Source organism: Vulpes vulpes, chromosome 1 (assembly GCF_048418805.1).
Source record: "Vulpes vulpes isolate BD-2025 chromosome 1, VulVul3, whole genome shotgun sequence".
Taxonomy (NCBI): domain Eukaryota; kingdom Metazoa; phylum Chordata; class Mammalia; order Carnivora; family Canidae; genus Vulpes; species Vulpes vulpes.
In genome coordinates this window covers 111,180,761-111,207,486 of record NC_132780.1, presented here as the reverse complement: position 1 = coordinate 111,207,486, position 26,726 = coordinate 111,180,761, and the positions used below count along the sequence as shown (strand labels likewise).

The following is a 26,726-nucleotide window of genomic DNA, read 5'->3' as shown; positions in this document are numbered from 1 at the left end:
GGAACTTACCTAGATAGACAAGAAAAAAAAATCAGAATGTCCTAAATAAGGAAACATGGGTTCTGAAATGAGTCTTGGGACAATCTCTTATTAAAAGAGAGAAAACAGATATGAATGTCTTTTTCCCATCATTGTTTATGCCAATATTTATTTACCTCTTTTTTTAAAAGATTTTATTTATTCATTCATGAGAGACACACAGAGGCAGAGACCTAGGCAGAGGGAGAAGCAGGCTCCTCACGGGGACCCTGATACGGGACTTGATCCCAGGACTCCGGGATCCCGACCTGAGCCAAAGGCAGATGCTCAATCACTGAGCCACCCAGGTGTCCCATGCCAACTTTTAAAAACAACTTTATTGAGCTATAATTTACATACCATAGAGTTCACCTCTTTAAAGTGTGCAATTTAATAGTTTTGGTGGTGGTTAAATGTGTTTGGTCGGATGGCAGCCCTTAACTGTTGGGGGATGATTGGGTGGAAGCAGGTGGTCTGGGCAGTGACAAGAATTTACCTGAAGCAGAACAAAGAGGAAGAAATTTAATGAATACACTGCTAGGGAGCAGTGGGCAGGACAGCAGAGGAGAGGCTGTCTGCAGAGGCAGGGGGTGGGGGCTGGCTTTAGAGGGAAGGTGAGGTATGGGGAATTATGGAATTCTCCCTATTTTGGTAACTGTGCCTGGTTGTAAGCAGCCCATGTGTCAGTTAGGGCGTATGGATATCTTGAGGTTGGGTTCCCCCAGTCTGTATCCAACCAGGCGGTCGCTGTGGGCCCTTTCTACAGTCCATCACTCAAAGCCTTTTTTACCTAAAAATGGCCTTTACAGTTTTTAGTATATTAAAAGAATTACGCAACTATCACTGTAATCTAATTTTTAGGATATTTTCATTATCCCCAAAAGAAATCTTGTACCCATTAGCAATCACTCCCCTCTCTCCCCACTTTTTTTTTTTTTTTTTGGTGGGCAGCAAAGTTTATTGAGCAATAGTACAAAGCTCCTAGAGAGGGAGGGGACCCCAGATGGGTTGCCCTCCCTTTATCCCCTCTGATCTATGTTATTCCTCAATAGAGAAATTTGCCTCTTCTGGCATTTTGGATAGATGGGATCATACAGCACATGATCTTTTGTGTCTGGCTTCTTTCACTTAGTATAGTGTTTGGGGTTCATTCATGTTGTAGCATGTATCAGTACTTTATTCCTTTGTATAGCTGAATAATATTCCATAGTATGGATGCACCACATTTGTTCATTCTTTCTCCAGTTGATAGACATTTGGGTTGTTTACATGTTTTGGCTATTGGGAATAATGCTCCCATGAACGTGAGCATGTAAGTTTTTGTGTGGATGTATTAACTTCTCTTGGGTATATACCTAGTAGAATTCCTGGGTCCTATGGTAACTTCTATGTCTAGCATTTTGAAGAACTGCCAAAATGTCTTCCAAAATGGCTGCATCATTTTCTATTCCTGCCAGCAGTTTGTAAGGATTATAATTTCTCTATATCCTCACCAACGCATATTATTACCTTTTAGATTATAGTCAATCTAGTGGGTGTGAAGTGGTATTTTAATGGGATTTTTATCCCTAATGGGATTAGGAATACATTTCCTAATCATTTCCTAATGACTAATGATACTGAGCATCCTAATATCATCTTGGCATTGATATTGAGCATCTTGTGTAACTTTGGAGAAATGTCTAATCAAACCCTTGGCCCATTTTTTTAATTGGCTTATTGCTTTTGTTGTTGCATTATAAAAGTTCTTTATATGTTCTGGATACAAGTTTCTAATCAGATCTATGATTTGCAAAGATTTTTTTCCCAGTGTTGTCTTTTCACTTTTTTTTTTTTTTTTGAAGATTTTATTTAAGAGAGAGCATGTAAGAGAGTAGGCCAGGGAGCGTGAGTTGCGGGGAGGAGTAGAGGGAGAGTAGCAGACTCCCCAGGTGACCAGGAAGCCTGATACAGGGTTCCATCCCAGGACCCCGAGATCATGACTTGAACTGAAGGCAGATGCTTAACCGACTGAGCCACCTACGTCCCCATCTTTTCATTTTCTTAGTGGGATCCAACCCTATTTTATCAGTCCTCCAAATGAGAGACTTTATTGTCTGAGTACATGTTCCAAAACTGTCTTTTCAACAGTACTTAAGGTGATTTGTAAATATATTATGGCTATAATTATTATCAAAAGAAATCGCAAGAAGAAGAGCATGAAAGCAGTAAGTTAATAATGTAGAAAGAAGAGTCTAAAGGATTTTGCTTTGTCCTATTTGTCTTTCCACCACATAATGACAGTCCCATTTCTTTAGCCCCACTCTGTATCTCCCTAGCTCCAGGCTTCCTCCTCCTGGTGTTAGAAGTAGGACACTTTCAATCACCATATGAACAGTCTTTGTAACATTAACAGAGACAGGGAACCAGTAGGTGTAGAGTAATACTTATGGAAGATAGTAGGCAATGAAAGAAGATAGAAAAACAGAATCAGAGCTAAGGGGAGGTATTTGAAGATGTAAGACACCTGATTAAGTTCTACAGAAAAGGAGTCCTTGACATATGGAAATTAAAGAGATTCGAAAGAAAAGTGATTACTGTTGGAGCAATGTCAAAGCAGATTATGGTTAGGAATTTGATGAAGAATCTGGAGAATGTGAAGGCACCTGTATAGCTCAGTTGTTTGTGTTTAACTTTTGATTTTGGCTCAGGTCATGATCTCAGCGTTGTGAGATTGAGCCCTGCCATGGACTCAGTGCTGGGTGTGGACCTGCTTAGGATTCTCCCTCTCCCCCTGTCCTCGCTCCTTTTCCCTTTTCCCTCCACCACTCAAAAAAAAAAAAAATATGGAGAGTGTGAGAGGTTTGAAAGAGGAATCCATCACAACTGGGATTAAATGGACCCATCAATTGATGCTAATGTTTATTAAACGAGGAAAAGAGCTATAGGAAATGGTGTTAGGAAACTTTGAGAGCAACTCTGAACAACTATTGGGTAGCAATGCATCCATATTAATCAAGATATCAATGCATCCATATTAATCAAGATATCAATATTTATTGAGTACCTACCACGAGTGTCACATTGTAATAGATGCTTTAGTAACTATAAAAACACCATCAGAACTCCTTCAGGTGTTTATAATCTAGCTGAGAGATAGTCTAACATTTTTAATTATTGAAACATGTACAAAAGATTGTGCCAAGATAATATAGGTTGTTTATATGGTAAAATTTTTTTTTTTTTAAATGAGCTAAGGGAGTAGAGCAAGGATTGAGGGAGAAGATAGGTCTTGAAGAAAGTCTGGAAGGATTCATATGCCTCCTTGATCCTTCACTCCCAATTCCTTCCTCTAAACCTTCTAAGCATCAAGAGAAGTGCCAAACCACAGGCACCACAGATGTGTGGTGCAGAGCAGATGACTGGCCACAGAAAGGCATCTCAACACTGTTCCTGAAAACAGCATGTCAGAGGGGCCCAAGAATCCAAATTTTTCCACATCTTTAGGTAAGGAAATGAAAATTTGCTTGAATAAAGAATTAGTGTAATTTTTTTAACTTTGTCACCCAAAAATTAAATGATCATTTTAGTATTTGAGAGAGAGATGTCTTGTATTTTTAATACCCTATCTCTCTATAGACATCTCTTGGTCTACCAAATGAAAATATCCACCATCCTTCCCAAAATTCTTAACTTTTTTTCTTCTTTTTTGTAATCAAGATGATACTTGTGATTCATGGGGTATTTCAAAACGTGCATGGTGAATCTTTTGTTATGGGGACCTGGATACACTGTTTGAAAATTCACTATAAAAGTCCAAAATAGAAGGTTTATTTTTCAAAAGAACTTTCCAGTTGAGTTGAACAGCTCTAGAAGTTAAAAATGGATTTTTCTTTTTTTAAATATTATTTAAATAAAAATATCCTCACCCTTTGTGAAAAAAAAAAAAAAAAAAAGATGTGTGTGCTCTCAGAGGTAGCCAGAGTCAGTGAGGGGACACAGGACTAGAGCTCTGTGAGATAGAATATTTTCATTCAACAAAAACTTTTTAAAACTAAGTCTTCAGACAAGGTGCAATCTTGGGTAGAAGAAACACCCGTCAATCCTAATGGATTGGTTACACTTCTGGACCCATCCCTCAGGAGTTATCTTTTTTTCTAGGATTTTTGAAGATTCTTTCCTATCTATGGTAAAATGAAGAAACATAAAATAGGGAAATACATATTAGATTTTTCTCCTCTCTGCAGAGTCTGAGTGTCAAGGAGGTTGAAGTCCAGCAGATGAATCCCCCAAAGTGTGAAATGATTGAAGATCTAGCAATGCTGACTCATCTCAATGAAGCGTCGGTCCTGCATACCCTGAAGAGGCGCTATGACCACTGGATGATCTATGTGTGTATATATGCTTTACTGCTGAAATATCCTGTTGGCACTCATATTGGCAATTTCTTAACCCTCACTTGGATAATAGGTTACTTTGAACTTAAGCAGGCTTCCATGGAGATAATCCTTGAGGAATGGCCCCTGGAAAGGGACCTCGCCCTAGCATTTCCCCCGTCTTATTTTGTCAACATTCATATCCCTTTCCCTAGGTTCTCAAACTAAAGGTATGAAGCTTGGAGCCTAATAGATCAGTGTCCAGATGCTAGTCTTGTCATTCACTCGTTGTTAAGTTTCTTAACTTCTTGAAGTCCCCTTACCCGTAAAGTGGAATATGAATGCTTGGTTCTCCAAGATAGCTTGGAGGATTAAATCAGAGAATGTAAAGCACATAGTGCAGTACCTGTCACCCCGTTTGTGCTCAGTAGAAGGAATGACTTTTTCATCACCATTACATTGGTGATGGTTATTTAGATTCTTTGATTTACTCAGAGCCTATTCAACAGCAGTAGCACTGAGTAGATTGGACCAAAATGGTCGCACTTGGGCTCCATTTCCATAGAAGCCATGACATATAGCCAACTTGCTCCTTGGCCGTCTGTTATATGTGACTATATTAGTTTCCCTTGGATGCTGTAACAAAATTACCACAAACCAGTTGGCTTAACAACAGAGGTTTATTCTAACACAGTTCTAGAGGCCAGAAGTCCAAAATCAAATCAAATCAGCTGGGTCATAGTCCTTCTAGAGTCTTTAGGAGAGAATCATTTCTTAACCCTTCCAGCTTCTAGTGGCTTCTGGCATTCCTTGTGGCCACACCACTCCAGACTCTTGCCCCTGTCTTCACATCACTTTCTCTTCTGTGTGTTCATACCTTCTCCTCTCTGTGTGTCTCATAAAGACACCAGCCATTGGATGTAAGGCCCACCCACATAGCATCTTGAGATCCTTAACTTAATTATACCTACAAAGATCCTTTTTCCGAATAAGATTGTATTCACAGATTCCAGGGATTAGGACCAGAATGTGTCCTTTGGGGGGGGCCATAATTCTATCATTATAGTGACTGAGTGACCCAAATGAGCTCTTTTCTCATGCCTTAAAAATCAGGTTCCTAATCTTGCTGAAACATAAGCCACCTTCTGGCCTCAAATGCCCGATGGCTGCTCAGCCTGTTGTTGGTGTTGTCTCTGTCTTCAAAGGGTGTATGTGTCAGACATGTGCATAGTTAGCGGGTCTCCCTGGGGAGAGGTAACCCCAGACCCTGCTGCTACTCTAACCCAGTTCTGTCTCTTCCTGTTACAGTCTCTTCTCTGTAAGGATCCAAAAGCTCTCTCCTCTTTTTAGTTCCTTTATGAGTAAATATTTCAGCAAATGTTATCTGGCAGTGAGAGAGCTGACAAACCAGGAAGTGTTGCTAACCTGCTTCCTGAAATCTCCTCTGATATTTTTCCTCAGACATATTCAGGTCTCTTCTGTGTGAGCATAAACCCTTACAAGTGGCTCCCAGTGTATCAGAAAGAAGTCGTGGCTGCCTACAAAGGGAAGAGGCGATCAGAAGCTCCCCCTCACATCTTCGCTGTTGCCGATAATGCCTTTCAGGATATGCTTCACAGTAAGTGGCTGCCCTACAAAATGAAAGGTAAAAATATCTGATCTACTTTTTCTCAGTGTCACTAAAGAGGCATGTAGGCATTGTGAGCGGAGCGTGTCCTTTACAGTTACCTAATCACTTGAAGCCTCCGTTTCTTTTGGATAAAACCATGGGCAAAATAGAGCCTGCCTCCTAGGGTTCTGGAGATGATTAGCTCACATGTCAAATTAAGGGAGATAATGCATTGAAAGTGCTCGGCCCAGTGGCTGGCCCAGAGGAAGCCCCCCGTAGATGGCAGCTTTTATTACATAAAGCACCTGCTAGAGTTTCTGGCCTAAGAAGTTTCTCTGTAGCTATTGTAACACCATGCTTCTTAAAAGGCTTAAAATGGCAAAAATGTCAACCATTAGTCAGTTATCATTTATATTTGGAGCAAGAAAATAGGCCTGAGATTTGTATGTTCATATGACTGACATACATAGGGGCAAGGGAAAAATCTCTTTTACTCTGTACTATTCAAATGGTATTTTTTTCTCCAGCTGGGAGCAAATCCTTTTCCTTGTGTCTGACTTCAAACTGCAACCAAGGAAATTTTGAATAAGTTTGCCAAAACATAGAAGCTCTCGCAGAAGAATGTTCTGACATTTTCCTTTCTTTTGTAGATCAAGAGAATCAGTCTGTACTTTTGACGTAAGTGTTTGCCTTGCCTCTTCTTTTTGGCTAGCAGTGAGAGGTTCAATGGAAACAGACACCTACATTTTACTGGGAATAAAACAGAAATTCACTATCCTTGAATTGTTTGCTCTTTACATACAGAATACATTCTAGGCAAGAATAAGATACTCAGGAAATTGTCATAACACTCTAGTCCGTGACTACTCCAAATATGGTACTCGCTAGGCTGCCTCCACCATCTTAGTAGATCTTTTAGAACGCATAGTGCACAAGCTGATCTTAGTCATCTTCCTGATGGAGAACAATTTGTCCAAATAGTAATTTTCAAAGGTCTGTGGACTAATTGGGCAGAGAGAAAAGTTCAATGAGTATGACCATGGAACAGGTAACCTGCTATTATCTGGGCAGCTAGATTGGGGCAGACTAAGGTACATTAAATAGGAAGTAAAAGATGATGCAACTTGGAGAAGAAAAGGAAGGAAAAGACTTCAGCGATACCATATTGGATGCTAATTTTGATGGGAAGAGCACTGGTTGGCCTGGTGAAATGTCAGCATGGTGGCTGCGTGACTAAGATTCAAGAGATCGTGAAATGCTAAAGTTCTTGGTCTTCCTATATAATGGTGTTGTCACCCTAAAGCCAATGGGCTCTCCATTGGCTTAGGCATCTCAAGAATAACAGTCTCAGAATCTCAGAGCTAGAAGGGGAGTTTGAGTTTAGCCCTTTGCAGAGAAGATAAAATATTTCCTGGAGTTTCATACAGATAAAGGCAGGCCTTGACCTAGGATGCTTGTGATAAGACTTGCACCACTGTGTTCTTCCCACATCACAAAGTTAACTGGTTATCAAAGGTAAAAAAGGAACTCTAAAACCTAACTGCCTGGTGGAATGATTGGTAGGTCCTCTTCTCAGGGAAAGGGTTGGACCTAGACATGTGCTGGCCTTAATATGTGAAAATCCCTCAACAGTTGGTAATGAGGAGATTTGTCTTTAATTAATAGAGGAGTTCTTCAGCTTCTTGTTAACAGGACCATGAAGAACAGGCTTCCAGTTTTTATAAAATCTTTAATCTTTCTGTACTCAGTTCTTATTTTTGTTCGTGGTGTTTTTCCAGCCTGAGATAGTTCTTCCCCTTCTCCCAACCAATTAAATATCTACATCTCTTTAAGTTTCCTCTTAAGTTCCATTTTTCCATAAAACATTTCCTTTTTGTCTTAGTCTATATGGTTAAAATGATTTAACTCCCACTGCATTAATAATCTGAACCAGTTAACTGTATCACTGAATTTCTAATCACAGAGGAGAATCTGGTGCTGGAAAGACTGTGAACACCAAACATATTATCCAGTATTTTGCCACCATTGCAACCATGGGTGAATCTAGGGAAAAGCTGGTAAGTATTCATATATCTTGGCAAGAAAGGTGAGGGGGTCCTATCCACTAATCATGGAGGCTCTGCCTTGACCACTTTTGGGGAGAAAAGAGGAGACGAAAGCCATAAAACAATTAGAAAATTATAGAAAAGTTTTCCCCCCATCTTTGCCTCTTGAGAGTACTATCAAGTGCTCAAACCAGTAACCCCCAAAGATGAAATGACATAATTTGTTTCAGATTTGCTTTAAGGGCTATTTAGTCTGATCTTTGTTGATTAGACTCTCTGAGAATAACACTTAAGATCCAAACATCTTCCCAAAACACTAGAGTCATCAATGCCTTGAATGGCTACTTTGGATATTTCTGAATCCCTTTAGCTACCATGAGATGTCAGACTCCCACAGAAATGCAAAAAAGTAGAAGTCTGCTTCCTTCATCACTAACTCCTGGGTCAAATTCCAAAAGCCTGATGGACATACTCTCAACTTTAATCACATTCCAGGTTCTACTTACCTTCCCTCTCTATTTAATTACTTTTATCTTTGGTGATTTTTAATTTAGCTTACTTTGTTTAGCTCCATTAACTGGTTGATGGGTTTCGTAATAATTTGAGAGTAACTAGACCGTGAGAATTGGTATGCAAAATAAAACTAGATAATACTGAGTGGGACTCAGAATCAATGAGTTATTGAGCTGTTAGGGCCTCTCATCTTTCTACGTCTGGCATTGTTATTTTGCTTTTTCAATTCAATCCTGGATGCTTCCTGCTGTTTCTGCAAAGTAAGAAGTATATCAAAATAGCAAACTGGTCCAATTTTCAAAGCACAAAAAGTTTCTTTCCCAACTGCCACATTCCTGAATTTGATTGATTTCTTTAGGTATCATTGAACTCTATTATTCACTAGATGTTACTTCATTTTTGTGTGCATTTTGGTTGTTTGTGTAATTGTTTGGTCTGGCCATTGGCCTTATGATAGACAATACATAACAATACATAATACATATCACTTCTATGAAAATCCTTGCTCATATAGTCCTTTTATTTCTTTAAAGGATAGTAGACCAATAATACTTAGAAGGGATATAGTAAGTTTATAAACTTTTTTTTTTTGAGAGAGAGAGAGTGTGTGCACAAGTGTGTGTGTGGAGGTGGGTGGGTAGGGGTAGAGGGAGAGGGAGAGAGACCATTTTAAGCAGGCTCCACACCCAGTACGGAGCCAGAAGTGGGGCTTGATCTCATGATCTGAGCTGAAATAAAGAGTGGGATGCTTAATCAACTGAGCCACCCAGGCACCCTTAAGTTTATAAATTCTTGAATACTGTATACCATGTAATCCCTCCCATAAAATGGATCTTTGATGCTGAGTGGAAAACAACATAGCCATGTTGCAATCAGGATGCTGAGTGCTCATTCAGACTCACTCTGTGGAGGTAACCTCCTAAGCACATATGATTCAAAATCAAAATGAATACCAACATTGACTCACAGCTTGGCATGGACCATTAGACTACTTAGGAATAGTAAGAAGGAAAAATATAATTTAATAATGCCAAGAATCTGCTGTGTTAGCCTAGGATAAATTTCCAGGTGTAAGAATTAGGTGGGAAGAGAGGAAGACTAACAATGGAGAAAATATAAGGAATGAAGTTTGTCTGGAAATAGGCTATGGTATTGATTGATTTGTTGATTGTAGATATCTAGTTTCTTTTCACACTTAGGTCAATTCTGACCAAAAGAGAAGTATTGCAAACAAATGAGCTCCCATATATATTCACAGGGACATTTTATGTTAAGACAGCTTCTCATTCATCTGTTTTTCTGAGTTCTCATTCTGAAGTAACATTGTATAATCAAATTTGGAAACAGCTTTGGCTCCTATTTATCAAAGCAAGAATAACCTGACCTAGGGTCTGTATAGGGATGCAGGGCTTACCATATTACAGAATTTTACTGAAAACTTCACCTGCTGTATTTATTTTACCTGTATCTCAGGGGTCTTTAGAAGATCAAATCAAGCAAGTGAATCCTATCTTGGAAGCATTTGGAAATGCCAAAACGCTGAGAAATGATAACTCCTCTCGTTTTGTAAGTAGCACGATTGAGCAGTGTATCAGAGTCTTTAATTTTTTAAGCAGATGATAAAATTCATTCTTGAGCACATAGGTATAAAACAATTTCTAGAACATCAAAGAAGTCCAATATTATTAGATTCCTCAAAAAAGAAAGAAATCAATTTCATTGTTAAGAAATTAAAACTACATATAAATATACATCAGAGAAGCTTCTATTGTTTGGTCAATTTCCAGAAGACCATATTTAATAGTTTCAAATTCCTTTCCACTTCCAGTAGGGATGCTCACCCAACAAATTCTAATAATACTTTATATTTTATTGCATTTTACAGATTTGAAAGTACTTTCTCCTTCATAATTTCCTATACTCCTTATACCAAGTCAATTTAGTAAGCACTTCCTAAATCACTTAGTACAGTTATTATTTCTATTCTTGCCTATGGCTCCCCTACCTCTGCATATTTTCCACTGAGGAATTTTTTGGGGGAGAAAATATATTTTTTTAAGATTTTATTTAATCATGGGAGACAGAGAGAGAGAGAGAGAGGCAGAGACACAGGCAGAGGGAGAAACAGGCTCATGCAGGGAGCCTGATGTGGGACTCGATCCCAGGTCTCCAGGATCACGCCCTGGGCTGAAGGCGGCGCCAAAACCTGAGACACCCGGGCTGCCCCAGGAGAAAACATTTTTAAAAATAGACTTTGATAACTTGCATTCCCAGGATACAGGAAGAATTTGGATTTCAAAATCTAGTTTCACAAACCCATCTAATGCCAAAAATGAGTGGCAGGGCGCCACTCTATAATTTACAAGGAAATTTGCAGAAGGCTTCCTGTTTGAATCTCTGGGCACAATTAAATAACAGTCTCATGCTGATGTGGCTGGTTTCTACCCAGGGCCTTAGTACTGCCCTGCCTGCACTTACATCTGCTTGCCAGGTCAGGCTGCATAGCAGGTGCTAATATCGGTCCACAAAACAACTGCTAGATTTGGGTTGGTTAGAATGTGAAGGATTTTCTGCTGAAATATGAAAAAAAAAAAAGAGAGAGGAAAAGGAAGGAAGGGAGGAAAGAGGGGGGAAAAAGGAAGACAAGAGAATGAAGGAAAGGAAAAAGTAGAAGAAAAGGAAGAAAGGAAAGAAGAGCAAGTGGAAAGAAAGATAAATAAGAAAGCAATTGAAAAACAATGCCAAAAAAGGATAGAAGAAAAAAGTAGAGAAGCAAAATATACAGAGATGAATGAATGGAAGGAAGGAAGGGAAGAGGAAGGGAGGAGGAGAAAAGAGTAAAGGGAGTCCAAAAAAATAAATCCAGGTTAAATTATTTCAATTAATACCATGCTATATGTGTGTATATAAATGCACATATATGTGTATCTGTGTGGTTCCCATTCCTCTACATTTGTTAACCTAATGGCTCAATCCCTCTGTTTGTCACCCCTCTCCTTCCCTGGCCTGGCTGCCGTCCTGCTCTGCCTCCTTCCTCGCATGGGTGGCCTCCACCAGCCTGGCACCTGCCTGGCACCACATCCTCCCCCTGTAAGCTCCAGGGCCCGCTGACTGCCTCCTTAGCTGCAGTGGGCTTCTGATGTGAGCTGTCCCCTTGGGCAGCAGCCTTTCTGTCCCATTAAATCCTGTCTTATGGCTTTTCATGAGAAAGAAAGGAAGGAAGCCACCCCATCTAGTATTGATGCCAAAGCAGTGTTTTAAAACATAAATCTGATCACATTATTCCTCTGTTCAAAATCTCCTGGTGTCTTCTGAGCACGCATAAAATTAAACTGTACTCCTTCCTGTGGCCCATATGGCTTATGTGGCATGGTGCCTGGTGCCTGTCTACCTCTCAGACTCCCTTTTCTGCCCCCTTTCCTTTACTCACTGAACTCCTGCACAGCTGACTCTTCTGTATGATTCAAGAATCACCAAATGTTCCCACATTAATGCCATTGCATTAGCTGTTTACACTTAGAATTTAGAAGGGTAGGGACCATACCGGTTTTTCTTTTCTTCTTTTAAAGATTTTATTTATTTGAGAGCGAGAGAACAAACAGGGTGAGGAGCAGAGACAGAGGCAGACAGAGAGGGAGAAGCAGATTCCTGTGTGGGGCTCCATCCCAGGGCCCTGGGATCATGACCTGAGCCGAAAGCAGATGCTTAACCGACTGAGCCACCCATGACCACACTCATTTTTTCTAATGTGATTTGTCCAGGGCTCATAGGCGCTCAATGAATGTTTGCTGAATAATGAAAGAATATGCTGAACAGATATTATTTTTCTCATTTTTAGGTAAGGATACTGAAGCCCAGAGAGATTCAGTAATACACACAAGAACACACAGCTAGAAGCTGGCAGGTCTGAGACTAGAATCCAGGACTAGCATTAGTGATCATCCTGCCCTCCTAGCATTCACTGGTGCCATCTCAGGCCCATGTTGCTTTTTTTTTTTTTTTTTTTTTTTTAACTTTTGGAGAAGTAGTCACTTTGGGAATAATGTGTATAATAGAGCCATTGCAACTGTTGGGAATGTTTCAATAGGAGGCTGTGTTTTGTGTCTACTTAGGGCAAGTTCATCAGGATGCACTTCTGTGCCAGAGGCAAGCTGTCGTCTGCAGACATTGATATTTGTGAGTAGCCACTGCACTCTCTGATTACTTTCCTTCTAAGTTTTGCGAGAACACCTAAGTATGATTCTTTATCCTTCTCTCATCCTGTAGATTTGCTTGAAAAATCCCGAGTGATTTTCCAGCAGCCTGGAGAGAGGAACTACCACATATTCTATCAAATTCTGTCTGGGAAAAAAGAACTTCATGGTAAGTGTAGTATTCTGGAGCTGAGGGACATTCTAAAACAAGAGACAGATGTCAGATTCTTGGACCTACAAAAGTATTGTTTCATAAATCTCATAAGAACTTAGTTTAGGGGCACCTGAGTAGCTCAGTGGAAGGGGATTTATGAGTAATGAGTATTGGAGTAATGCAGGGAGGGTGTTTCCTATGGGAGGAGCAGTGAGTACAGTGGCAGGAAAAGGCAGGGCAAGATCAGGGAGCAGAGATCAGGCTGACTGGACGAAAGGATTTGCAGGTTTTATTCTGATGGTTTCTGAACTCAAGGATTTAGAGGGGTGTGCATGTGTTACAAGGGTGGGGTAAGAGGAGGTCATGATTTGTGGTGGGCAGGATGGATGGAAGGCAGGGATCCTAGGGGGAAGCGACTATAGTCGTCCTGGAATCAGATGACAAGGCATTGACTAAGGTTGTGTCCGTGGGAATGGGAGAAAAGGGGGTGGATTCCTAGAAGAATGGACAGGTCTTAGCAGTGACTGAACGGAGGAATGAGAGAGAGTGATAAGTCAAAAATACTCCCGAGTTTTATAATTTGACCAAGATAAAGGTAGTGCCAGGAGGAGAAATAGAAAAGTAATTTATGGAGTAAGAGAATGAACTTCATGCAGTCACTCAACAAATATTTACTATGGGACTGCTGTGTGCACCAGGCACTGCAGAGTAAGCGCAGGATTGGAAAATGAATAAGGCAGACAGGTCCCTGCTCTTGTGAGCTTACATTCTAGTATGGGAGCCAAGTAATAAACAAGGAAACAAAGAAATATATAATTTTAGAGAATGGTAGGTCTACAAAAAAAAAAGTAGGGTGTGGAGACAGAGTGAATTTGGGCTTGGTAGGGTAGAAGGTGGTTAGATTTTAGATAGAATGGTCATGCCAGATGGCTCTGAGAAGGCAATATTTTTGCAGACACCTGAACGAGTGAGCAAATGAGCAGGTCAGATTTCCAGGGATAAAGTTCAGGGAAGAGGGAACAGTGAGTGCAAAGGACCTGAGGCAGGAATGCACGTGGCTTATCCTTGAAATAGCAAAGTGGCCATTGCAGGGGGTGGAGAGAAGGTGATGATGTAGGGGGCAGGTGGGCAGGGCGAAATCAAGCAGCAGCTTGCTCCCTAAGGCCGAGGACAGGAAGTCACTGCAAGGGGAGAGGGACAGGCTGATTGGATTGCCACGGTCTTGAGTAGGGAGAAAGCCACTGAGGACAAGGATGCGCCCAGAGGAGCGGATGTGGGAGGAGATCAAGGAGCCAGGCGAGCAAATTAAAGGGCAGCTATCCCCCCTGCCTGTTATGCTAGAGTCAGTGTGTTAATCATGCACTTTAGCAGTGACGGCCTTCACCCTCAAAGTGCCCCCCCGAACAGGGCAAGCTCTGCAAACTGGACAATTATTTTTGGCCTGGGTGCAACTGGTGATATAAAAGCGGCAGCTGTTCCCCTTCCTACTTTCCCTTCCACCTAAACTGGAACAGATTTTTTTTTTTTTTTTTTGATCTTCCTTTGATTAGCCCTGCCAAATCTAATATTCTTCGCACAGATTTCTCTGCTGTGCAAAGCATCTGACACGTAGGGCCCAATGCGGGAACCAGCGGTGACATGATTAACACACTGACTCAGATTTGGGGGAGCATCTCTGTTTACTAATAGAACTGGCCGAGGGCTCTGGGCGACCCCCTGAAAAATGCAGGCTTATCTGGAATTCATTGATCCTGTTGCGTCTTTGGGGGCTGCAGAGATTGATTACTGTACAAAGACTGACATCTGGTGGTCCAAAGGGGGTATCGTCAGTCCACCTGTTCTCCACACCATGGGTCATCCTTTGGGACATTTTAAAATTTAAACTTTTGATTCATGTTTGCCCAAGGAGAGTTTCAGGGTGTCCCAAGGGTTGTTACAGGAGGGCCCACCTTGGCAATGTAAGGGTTATGTCCAAGTTTCCTGAAAGAGAAGCACTTGTCATTATACAGAAGAACTGGGGGTGGAGAATCTGTCGGGAGCCTGGGCACCCAAGGAAGGAGCCAAAGAAATGGGGTGATGTGTCACCCAGAGCCAGCTCCCAACTAGTCTCTGCCTCATCTGGAGCATCCCTCCTCCCCTTACCTTTCAGTTTAGGCTGACTCTTGTTCAAGGTGTGGCTCCCACCTACTCCCTCCGTCTCCTCAGATACGGCTCCTCGAAATTCTTGTTCTTAATGCCAACAGGATGGCTTGGTCCTGCCTATCCCTTCCTAGTTTTCTTCTCTTCTTTGACTATTTTTTTTTCTATTTGTTTATTGTATCCATTCTTACTGTTCAACTGGTGTATAAACTCTAGGACGTGGGTCAGAAAATGTCCTTGTCTCTTGGGATCTTTGACATTTTGCCTACTGCCCTGAGTACTCACTTTAGTATGTGACAGTAATGCATGGTGGTGGTTGCCAAGAGGTGCGCCCAACCTGTCTACTAGTGGCCTGAATGCCTCTGCGCAAACAGTGTCAGCATCTGGGCCTCCTACTCTGGAGCATATTAAGTTGTACTCCCTTTACCCGTTAGGTCTTTCTTTCTTTTTTTTTTAATTTTTATTTATTTATGATAGTCACACAGAGAGTGAGAGAGAGAGGCAGAGACACAGGCAGAGGGAGAAGCAGACTCCATGCACCGGGAGCCCGACGTGGGATTCGATCCCGGGTCTCCAGGATCGCGCCCTGGGCCAAAGGCAGGCGCCGAACCACTGCGCCACCCAGGGATCCCTCGTTAGGTCTTTCTTGATCTGGTCTCCTATGTTTACTCCCTTTCTCCCCACTGGTTGTGAGGAGGAACAGGGTGTGTCTGTGGTGCTGCAGATTGTGCGCTGCCCAACACTAGAGAACACTATTCAAACTATAGACTCTGTGAATGATTCTCTCTGGAGTTGGGCAGTGTACACCTTCTTCAGCTGTTCATGGCAGTGTGAGAAACAGGTAATGGTGGGTGTTGTGGTATAGAGGTACTGGCTGCAGAACTTTGTGATTTTTATTTTATTTTATTTTTTATTAATTTTTTTAGAACTTTGTGATTTTAAGGGTTTTTTATTGTTGTTGTTTTGCCCAACGTCAGCTTTTCCTCTTTTCATAGTGAACTCAACTGAGTCTTGGAGAACATTCAGCTATGCGGAAAGTAAAATTTAATGTCAGGATGCCATGTGAAACAAGGCCTTGAATGATATCATACCTACTCTTAAAGGGCTGTTTTATCTCCTACTTCAGAATGGGATCTAGAAGTGAACCTGTGTGAAGGTTGATGCCTGCACTTTTTGCAGTTGTGAAGCAATCGACTTTCACCTTTAGCTTCCTCTCGTGCCACCGCATCTTTATGCTGTCCTCAGCCCTCCAGACAGGCGCTCTCCATTCTCCACAAGCCTACAGCCTGGTCAACAATCTTCTGCGAGGGACTTCTCTGGCTTAAACAGTCTCCCTGGCCCTAATGGTGTCTCACAAAAATGTATTCACTGTTTGTTTTTTACATTCTCTCAGGGCCATTTCTCTTGATAGAAATGAAATTAATTAAATAAAGGAAGCTCTGTTTACATTATACTCCGAGGTAACCTCAAGCCTCAACCCAATTAAAATTCATTGCTCCTTGAAAGTAAATTTTGATAAGGCCCAGTGGGGAAGATGTTTTGAGCTAAAGACCTTTCAGAGTTCCTCATACACTCATGCATTTACTTTGTACACTTTTAAGAGCCACCACTTCATGTTGACTACAGCTGCTCCAGTGAATGGGTAGGCCAGTGCATCAGCCATATTGCTGGTTAATGAGATAAGGGAAAAGCCTATTAGGTGTCTTTTATGACTTCTAGAAATAGCGCGTCTGGAAGCAGGTAGGCATGGGGGGAGAAGTGCATGTGTAGCACTTGGGCCTGTCATGGTGCCTTACTACTGGCCCCCTCCTGTAGCCTCCTTGAGGGAAAAGACTGTTATTTTTATATCCTTACCCCATTCCAATAGCATACACCTATTCTAGAGAAGAAAGATTAAATACTTTGATTTCAAAGACATGGATTATTGAACACTATATCTGAAACTAATGATGTATGTTGGGTAATTGGATTTAAATTAAAAAAAAATGCTGGAAAATTAAAAAAAAAAACTACATGGAAATGATGTCTGTATTTGAGCTGTGAAAGGACAAGATTTCATCGCACCCCCATGTCTGGCTTGGGTAGGGTGGTGATATTTGCCAGCATAAGGAACCACAGAAGAGGCATAGCTTCAGGGCACACATGGAAAATATCATAGATTCGATAGTGTTGGGTTTAAGCTACTTATGGCCATCTGCACTGAAATGTCTAGTGGGAAGCTGGAGTTCTAGGTCTGGAGCTCAGAAAATAGAGTTTTGAGAGTCATCAGTGAAGCCATGAATGAGCCTTGCAAAAGAATATATAGACATTTCATTTCTTGACCTTGAGAGTCACGACGGTATTTGACACCACTGATTCCTCCCTCCCCCTTGAGAATCTCTCCTCTTGGCTTCTAGCACACCACCCTCCCTTGTTTCGCCTCTAAATCTCTGGATGTTTCTTTGTGGGTCTCTCTCTTTCATCTGACCTATGCTTTTAGAGCACCTTGGGGCTCAGTCTTTGCATCAATCTCATGGTGACCTCTAGACTGACAGTTTTAAAGATCATCTGCATCTGATGACTTCCACACTTTGGTCACAAGTCCAGACTTCTCTCCGGTATTCCAGACTCATAGCTAACTAACTCTCTTATAAGAGAGTTATATGTGGTTTGGAGAAGGACCAAATTATTTTAATGACTTACAATGAGATTTACTTGCTACTCATTTTTTTTCCTATGGAATCACTATTTTCTGATGATTTTACACAGTGTAAAATGACAGAATCATAGATTGCTATGGTTTAGGCTATATATACAGTAAAAACTATGGGTTTTAGATGTTTACGGGAAATTCCTATGGAAAAAAGAGATGTGTAGAAGAACCCTTAACAAGTTTAATGTACATGCCCAAAGTCTTTTGAGTGTGTCCATTTCCTTTTAGCTTACACAAAAATTAAACACTTTAAAAGAAAAAAAATTCTAGGAATTTGTAAGATGGAATTATACAGTATAAAGTTCTTATCTGGCTTACTTCACTCAGGATAATTATTTTGAGATTCTTCTATGTTCTAGCATGTATTCGTTGTAGCATCTCAAACCTAATGTGCCTAAGGTCTGTCCTTCATCTCCTCTGTGTCTCCCACGTGTTCCATCCACTTTCAAAATCCACACTCTGAGGACTCTCACCATTGCTATTGTTACTGCCCTGGTCAATAGCATCATCTCTCTCCTGGATTATTTAACAGTCTCCTGCCTGATATTTCTGCTTCCATCCTTGCTCCCTCTGTCTTTAGCCCAGCAGCCATGGTAAGTTAAAAAAAAAAAAAAAATCAGATGATGTCATTCTTCTGCTCAAAAACCTTCAATGTCTTCTTAGCTCACCTAGAGCAAAAATGCCCAAATTCACCCTGGCCTTTGAGGAGCTATGACTTGTCCTATTGATGCCTCTCTGCCCCTCATAACCTACCACCTCCCTCTTCCTCAATTTGCCCCTTCCTGACCCACCTTAGCCACTCAGAATGCCAGGCAAACTGCCATCTCAGGGCCTTTGCATTTGCTCTTATCTCTCTGGAACATTCTCCCCCATTTATTCTCTCCCTCAACTTTTGTAGGTCTTTATTGAAATATCACCTTATGGAGGCCTTCCCAGATCACTGTAGTGAAAACTGTAGCTCTGTATGACCAGTACTTTTTGTTTTAAAGATTTTATTTTTAAATAAACTCTATACTCAATGTGGAGCTCAAACTCACAACCCTAAGATCAAGGATTGCAAGCTCCACTGACTGAGCCAACCAGGTGCCCCTGTGTTGCCAATACATTTGACTCCCCTCCCCTGCGACTTTTCTCCATGGCACTTATTACCATCTTACGTTCCATATATTTTCATACGTTTTACTTATTTTTAAAATTTCTGTCTCCTCCTGTTGGAATATAAGCTTCACAGGGACAGGATTTTTTCCCCATGTATTTTAGGGTGTATTTCTAAAACTTACAATAGTACCTGGCACATTGAGCTCAACAAATTTTTCTTTATATGAAGTGAGGCATGAGAAAGAACACAAAGATCCTTGAGAAGTATTAACATTTAAGGGACATTCTAGTCATCACTCAAGGATTTAAGCATTATATTGCTATTAAATATTAAATATATCTATTCAGCTTGATTTTCTTTGGGCTAGCCCAATTTCTTTTTACTTCTTAACTTTTTTGAAATAGCTTCATTGAAGCTTTATCCACATAAATGTAAATGCTGACATATGTATATATGCATGAGACTATCCCTGCCATCAAGATAATGCATGTATCCATTCAAAAGTTTTCTCATGATCTTTTGTAACCCCCCGCCCCCGAGTCTTACTCCTCTGAGTCTTCCCCTTTCCCACCCAGTCTCTTGGCAACCTCTAATATGCTTCCTGTCACTATAGATTAGATTGCACTTTCTCAAATTCTGTAAGTTGGAATCACACAGTATATACTCATTTTTTGTCTGGCTTATTTCACTCAGCAGAATTATTTTTGAGATTTCTCCATGCTGTAGCATATGTTCATAGTTCTTTCCTTTGTTTGCTGAGTAATAATTTGTTATATGGACAAACAAGAGTCTGTTAATTCTAGATGGACACTTGGGTTGTTTCCAAACGAAGCCGCCGTGAACATTTGCAAAGCACAATTGTTTCTGAGCTTTGGGGTTGAGGATAGCAGCTTCACTTCACTGAGTGATAAACACAAAAATCAGAGTTAGGAGTCTCTCATGGTTTGCCCTAATTCTGGGAAACAAACAAAGGCTTGCAGAAGGGGAGGTGGGTGGGGGGCGGGGTAACTGGGTGATGGGCATTTAGGAGGGCACTTGATGGGATGAGCACTGGTGTTATATGTTGGCAAATTGAATTTAAATGAAAAGGATAAATTAAAAAAAAAAGAGGAAACATTACAAAAATCAGATCAGCTCAGAGAAACTTCATGGGGAGCAAGTGTTAGGCAGTAAGCGGTTAATGTGATGTGGCCAAGTCGGGTGCTGATGTGCTGCTGACAGCCTGGCTTGGCTTCCGCCTGCATTATGTTTCCTGACTAAGTGAATCATGTCAGGAGTCGTAGACCCATCAGAGGTGCAGCGGTGAACACAGAGGCTGATTTATGGATTCCTTGAAAGACAGACTCAGCCTCCTAACCGGGAAGACGTGATATGACAGGATTACACGGCTAATGTTCCCTGGGCGCTCAACCCCAGGGTCTGCCCCGCTTCCTAGCCTTTGAAATTCAGCCCTGTTATACTTCTAATTTTACAAAACATTTTTTTGTCCTTCACCCTCGACCATGTATCTAGGCCAAATTCCTGTTTTCAAAGTTTTGCCAACACGCATTATCTGTTTGTTTCACACCAATTCAAGTTGCTGCAATTGAATCTGCTTTTGGATTTGGTCCGCCCGGTCTTCTCTTGGGAGACATTAACACATGACTGACAAGTTAATAGAGGGCAAAATTTGATTGCAGAGGTTTGGCTGTAGAATATGGATTTTATTTTGGCTTGTTTACAAGTGTGTTATCAGCTGTAAGAGTAAACTGTGAATATTGGTCAATTATTTCCTAAAGCCTTGTGGATTTCTTTAACTGTTTAAGTGATGGTTTTCCCATTGCAGACATGCTCCTGGTGTCTGAAGATCCCTCCGACTTTCCCTTTTGCTCTCAGGGAGTCGTTGCTGTGGACAGCTGGGATGATGCTGAAGAATTGCTGGCCACTGATGTAAGGCTTGGTAGTTATCAAAGCAAAGATTGGTAATGACAATGAGAAATGAAAGCATTTCAGATCCTTTTTCCAAAGGGTCCTGGAGAACTCCCCTTCCTTCCTCAGGGGGTGGTGGGTGCAAGGAGGCCCTTTAAGTCTATGTCTGTTTAAAGTTTACTTATTTACTCTAAAAGTACATACACATTGTGAGGATGGTTAACTTTGGAACGTGTGGAAAGATAGGAAAGTGTTTCAACTCAATGGCAACCACTGTTTTTATCTGGTATATATCTTTATAATCTTTATTCTTTTTTTTCTATTTGGGTTTGCTATTATATAGTTGGTCTGGTGGGGTTTTTTAATAAAAGATCGCAATCACACTGCATATACTATTCGGCATAGAGTTTGCTTTTTTGATTAATCCTGTAATATAAACATTTTCAACTGTTATTACAAAGTCCTCATAAACATTTAAATGAATACTTAATTTTTATCAGGTATTTGTCCTATAGTGTAGTCAGCCATTCTCCTATGGTTAGGCTCTAAGAGTTTCTGTTTTGTTTTCTACTGTGGTAAATATCTTTGTAGGTAAATGCTTTTTCCATATATTAGACTCACCTTATGCTAGATTCCCAAAAGTGAAATTACTAGGCAAGGATTATGAATTTTTTATAGTCTCTTGATACATATTCTAAATTAACCACTAGAAAGATTATACCAATTTCTATCCTCTGGGACTGTGTGAGAACACATATCTTACCATGTGCAGTGGCTTCTTTTAGGGTGCGGTTCTTCAGTGCCATGGCTTTTTTCTTTTCTGAAATGTTTCCCTTTGCTAGTCTTTGAATAAAGTTGTGGCAATGCAGGGGGTCCCAAAATAAGCAACCCATCAGATACGGTACTACTTTCTGCCGTAATGATGGAAGGCAAAATAATTTACCTCCAATAGCCAGTTAATGATCAATGGCTGGAAGGGTGGGGGGGCAGGGCATCCAAGGAAAGTTCTAAAACTACTGGAAGTTAAACAAGCCTTCCTAATTCTCTTTTAAAGGGATAAGCAGACTGCGGGTGACCAAGTGCCAACAGGGCCGATTTGCATTGCTTTGAACAGAGCTGTCACACCTCGGGCTGTGGCGATCTGTTTCATTCCCTTTGACAGCCCATGGAGTGTAGGGAGGTGTGACACACAGCGGGGGTGAGGTGCTTACTGCAGCCATTAGGCAAATGAAGACATGGCCATCTGTTTCTCTTTTTACAGCGGGCCATGGACATCTTGGGCTTTCTTCCTGATGAGAAGCATGGATCCTATAAACTCATTGGAGCCATCATGCACTTTGGAAATATGAAATTTAAACAGAAACCCAGAGAAGAGCAAGTGGAAGCAGATGGCATAGAAAGTAAGAATTACTTTGAGGCCATGGCATGTACTCTCTTCAATTCTCCGACCCCAGGCCTGCCCCCCTTTCCCTGCAGTTACCTTGTGCTTTTTGAAAATGTTGAAACTGATCAGCAATCTCTCTCAATTGCTGTTCTTCAAAATCATCCTCTTAAACCACCATTCTGATGTAGGATTATGTATCTCAAAATGAGAAGCAATCCTTAATTATCGACAATGCCAGTAAATTTGCTAAAGGAGGGTAATATAGGTTTGACGAAGAGGTAGCCCTGCTGTCAGCACAGAGCCTGCTGGAAAAAAAACAAAAAACAAAAAACAGAGAAAGGAGAAAATTACCAGAAGATGTATGAAGTGACATCATGGAGGTGTGGACAGAGCTCTTTAGAATTCCAAAGGTAGAGTTTCCTTTGGGTTGAGACCACACCGGCTTCATCCCCCTTTGTGTTTTATTCACATGAAAAGAAATCTATAGTCTTGCCTGCTTGCCAAAAAAGATTTGAGGCATCTTACAATGAGTGATCTGTCTAGAATGAACATTAAAAGAGAAAATCATGATTATGAAAAGGAAGCATAGTTATTATAATTATTTCATTTAATGTTAAAATTCCTAGCTACTAAAACAAAACTGAGAAAACTCATTTGTTAAATCTTTCAACAAATAATTCTGAAAAATTTTATATTTCCATTTGTGATAAGATATATATAATATGCAATGTACCACTTTAGCTGTTTTTAAATGGATAGTTCAGTGATACTAAGTACATTCATGTTGTTCTTCAGCCAATCACTAGTATCCATTTCCAGAACTTTTTTATCATCCCAAACTGAAACTCTGTACCTATTAATTCCTCCCTATTACCCCCTTTACCTAGCCCCTCTCAATCATTATTCTGTCTCTATGAATTTGTCAACTCTATGCATCTCCTGTAAGTGGAATCCTACAATATTTGTCTTTCTATATCTGGCTTATTTCACTTAGCATAATGTCTTCAAGATTCACCCATGTTATAGTGTGTGTCAGAATTTCATTCCTTTTTGAAGTTGAATAATATTCCATTGTATGTATAGTTCACATTTTGTTTCTCCATTTACCCGTTTATGGACACTTGAGTTGCTTCTACCTTTCACTACTGTGATTAATGCTGTTGTGAACATTGGCATTTAAGTATCTACTCAAGTCCCTGCTTTCAATTCTTTTATACATGCCCAGAGATGGACTCGCTGGATTAAATGGTAATTCTATGTTAAATTATTTTGAGGAACCATACTGCACTGTTTTCCATAGTGGCGACCCTATTTTACATTCCCACAAGCAATGCATAATGCTACCAATTTTCCACATACTCATCAACATTTATTGTTTTCTATTAAAAATTTTTATAATAGCTATTCTAATGAGTATATCTCATGTGGCTTTGTTCTGCATTTCCTAGTGATTAGTGATGTTGAGTATTTTTTCATGTGCGTATTGGCCATTTATATATCTTCTCTGGAGAAATATCAATTCAGGTACTTTGCCCATTTATGAATTGGGTTTTTTTTTTTATTCATCAAATAATTTTTGAGGCCAGTGCACAGGCCAGGCACTATTCTGGTGCTGGAGATATACCTGGGAAGACAATATCATCCCTGTCTTGACTGCCTAGTTGGGAGATAGCTTGTATACAGAAACAGACAAATTTGCATGAAGTCATAATGAAAAAAATCAAGCAGAACAGAAGAATAATGAATAATAATATCCTTATAGATAGAGTGGTCAGAAAATCCCTTGAAGGAAGAGAATACTTGAGCATAGATGAGAATGAAGTGAAGGAATGGGACCTGTGGCTTGTGTAAGCCTCTTCTATGTTAACATATTAAGATATGCTTTTGTGACATCTTTTTGTTGCTTTGTTTTTTTGGTTTTTGTGTTTTTGTTTCTTGGGTTTTTCTTTTTTTCTTTTTCCACACTTTGAAATGGTTTTTTGAGGAATTGTTTTCCTTATGACAACTAGGTATACTTATTTACCAGAAAATACCTATAATGATGCGCATAATGTCATCCAATCTCCTGGTGGTTCCTTCTCAGAGTTTTTGCTAGATGTCTTCATCTGTCCTACTTCTGACTGCTATCGGGGTGCTGAGCTCCATCCTTGAATCTTTTCTCTGTTCTTTCTTTAGGTGATCATCTCAAACACGACAGGTATGGTATTGAACTCTTCATCTCACTCTGCCCCTGCTACCAACTCTTCATTTCTCAGTCTTTAGTAGATGTCAACTGGATTCTCTCAGTTGCCCAGACTCTTAGCATCATCTTGAACTCCTTTGTCTCTGCCTTGCTGTGTCTACCTTTAAACCCATGTAAAACTCATCACTACTTACTCGCCATGACCATGTCCACTGCTACCCTGTAGCCTGAGCCAGCATTTATCAGATTACTGCAATAGCTTCTTTATTGGTCTCTCTGTCTTCACCCTTCTCTCATTACTGATAGTTGTACACAGAACAGCCATTGGTGATCCTTTCATTGTATAAATCAGTTCATGTCCTCTCCTCACTCTAGGCTCATCAATAGCTCCCATCTTACTTAAATCTCAAGTCCTTTTTTTTTTTTTAAATAGAGTTATATATTTATTTATTTGAGAGAGTGAGATTCTATAAGTGGAGTGAAGAGGGGCAAAGGAAGAGGGAGAGAAAGAATCCTCAAGCAGATTCTGTGCTGAGTCTGATGAAGGGCTCAATCCCAGGACCCTGAGATCACAACCTGAGCTGGAACCGAGTCAGATGTTCTACTGACTGAGCCACCCAGGCGCCCACTTAAACCCCAAGATCTCATCATAGCCTCTTTGTGCTCCATGATACCTCAAAATCCCTCTAATTCTATCTCCTACTGTGATATTGTGATTTATAATAAAAAAAAATTAGATCTCTGTTCCAGTTTCTGGCATAGAGTTCTTAAAACCCTTGGAATCTTCTAAGTGATGAGAGCAATATAGGTGATTTTGTTTGGTTAATGAGATGACTTTCAAACTGTACCTAAGGATGGGAACTGGTCACCATTGGAACTAGAGAGATGGCACTTTTGGGGCCTACCTCCAACAGGGGCAGTGAGAGGGCTAAAGACCAAGTACTGTCACCAGTGGCCAATGACTTAACCAGTGATGTCCATGTAATGAAGCCTCCACAAAACCCCAAAAGGACAGGTTTGGGGAGCTTTCAGGTTGGTGAACACATGAAGGTTTGGGGACGATAGTGTTCTTAGAGAGGGCAAGGCTCTGCACTTTTTTCCTACACCATGTCCTCTGCTCTCTATGCAATCTGACTATTCCTGAGTTATATCTTTTTGAAATAAACTGTTGATATAGTAAGTAAAATGTTTCTGAGTTCTGTGAACTCCTAGCAAATTAATTGAACCCAAGGAGGGGGTCACTAGAGCTATGAATCCATAACCCGTGAGTCAATAGCCCAGGAGACAACCTGGACTTGCAACTGACCTCTGAAGTGGGGGAGTAACAGTCTTGTAGAACTGAATCCTTGACCCATGGAATCTGATGCTACCTTTAGGTAGAATTGAGTTCAATTATAGGACACACAGCCGGTTCACAGAATGGCTTGGTATGGAATCAACACCCCCCCCCCCGCCCACCAACCTCAATCCTGAGAATAGGGTACAGAGCCTTCACCTACCATTTCCCTACTTTCATTCTCTTCACTTGGCCTCATTGCTCTCTCTGCTCCTCTTAGAGTATGCAGGAACCCCTGTTTCAGGACTTTTTCACTGATTCCTCCTTCATCTGGAGCTCTTTTTTCCTACGCATCCTCATTTCTCACTCCCTCACTTTATTAAGGTGACTTCTTAAATGTTACCTTATCAGAAAAGCCTCCCCTGACCACTCCCACCACTTTCTATCGCTCTCTATCCTCTTACCCTGAATATTTATTTTTTCTCCATGTCGTTCATACATCTATTTTTTGGTTGACCACCCTACTCCTCAATCCTCCTCAGATGTAAGCTCCATAAAAGCAGGGATTTAATTTGGTGTGTTCTGTGCTGTGTTTATAAGTTTTAAAACAGTGCCTGGCACATTAGTAGTAGATAATTATTAAAAGGATCCTACTTATTTAGGGACAATCACCATTAATGCCACAGAACATATCTTTCATGTTTTTATAGTTGAATATGTTCAGGGAACTTTTAAAGATAAAATATATATTTACATATTCTTCATACTAGATTTTTTTACTAAATTATACATGAATATCTGGTATCTTTTCTGAAATATCTTTTTAGATGGCTACAAAATGTCACATTGTACAGATAGTTTAAATATCTATTATTATTATTGAATACTTATTTCATCATGAACAAAATTTTGGTGAACGTCTTTACAGATTCAAAGATACATATGCTTTTCCTCAGTAAACTTCTGAGTAAATTTTTGTTCTCAAGCTGCCCTATGAGTAAATTTCTGAAAATAACTTTTGCACTAAGTTCATTAATATTGTTATTTTTTTAAAAAAAAGATTTATTCATGAGAGACACACAGAGAGAGAGAGAGAGAGAGAGAGAGAGAGAGAGGCACAGACACAGGCAGAGGGAGAAGCAGGCCCCATGCAGGGAGC

The 26,726-nt window shown here is 40.4% G+C and overlaps 1 protein-coding gene across 2 annotated transcripts in view; it reads left to right on the top strand.

The window, feature by feature from the left end:
• Positions 1–26,726, top strand: part of MYH15 (myosin heavy chain 15) — a 147,864-nt gene that overhangs the window by 1,564 nt on the left and 119,574 nt on the right. The window contains exons 2-10 of one of the 2 annotated variants that reach the window (XM_072722453.1): positions 4,245–4,388; positions 5,835–5,991; positions 6,633–6,660; positions 7,946–8,039; positions 10,014–10,106; positions 12,653–12,716; positions 12,807–12,902; positions 20,643–20,746; positions 21,987–22,125. In XM_072722453.1, the coding sequence (XP_072578554.1) occupies positions 4,245–4,388; positions 5,835–5,991; positions 6,633–6,660; positions 7,946–8,039; positions 10,014–10,106; positions 12,653–12,716; positions 12,807–12,902; positions 20,643–20,746; positions 21,987–22,125 (919 nt within the window). Of the gene's footprint in view, positions 1–4,244; positions 4,389–5,600; positions 5,692–5,834; positions 6,019–6,632; positions 6,661–7,945; positions 8,040–10,013; positions 10,107–12,652; positions 12,717–12,806; positions 12,903–20,642; positions 20,747–21,986; positions 22,126–26,726 lie in introns of those variants that run through there. The other variant, XM_072722454.1, reaches the window with a different exon arrangement.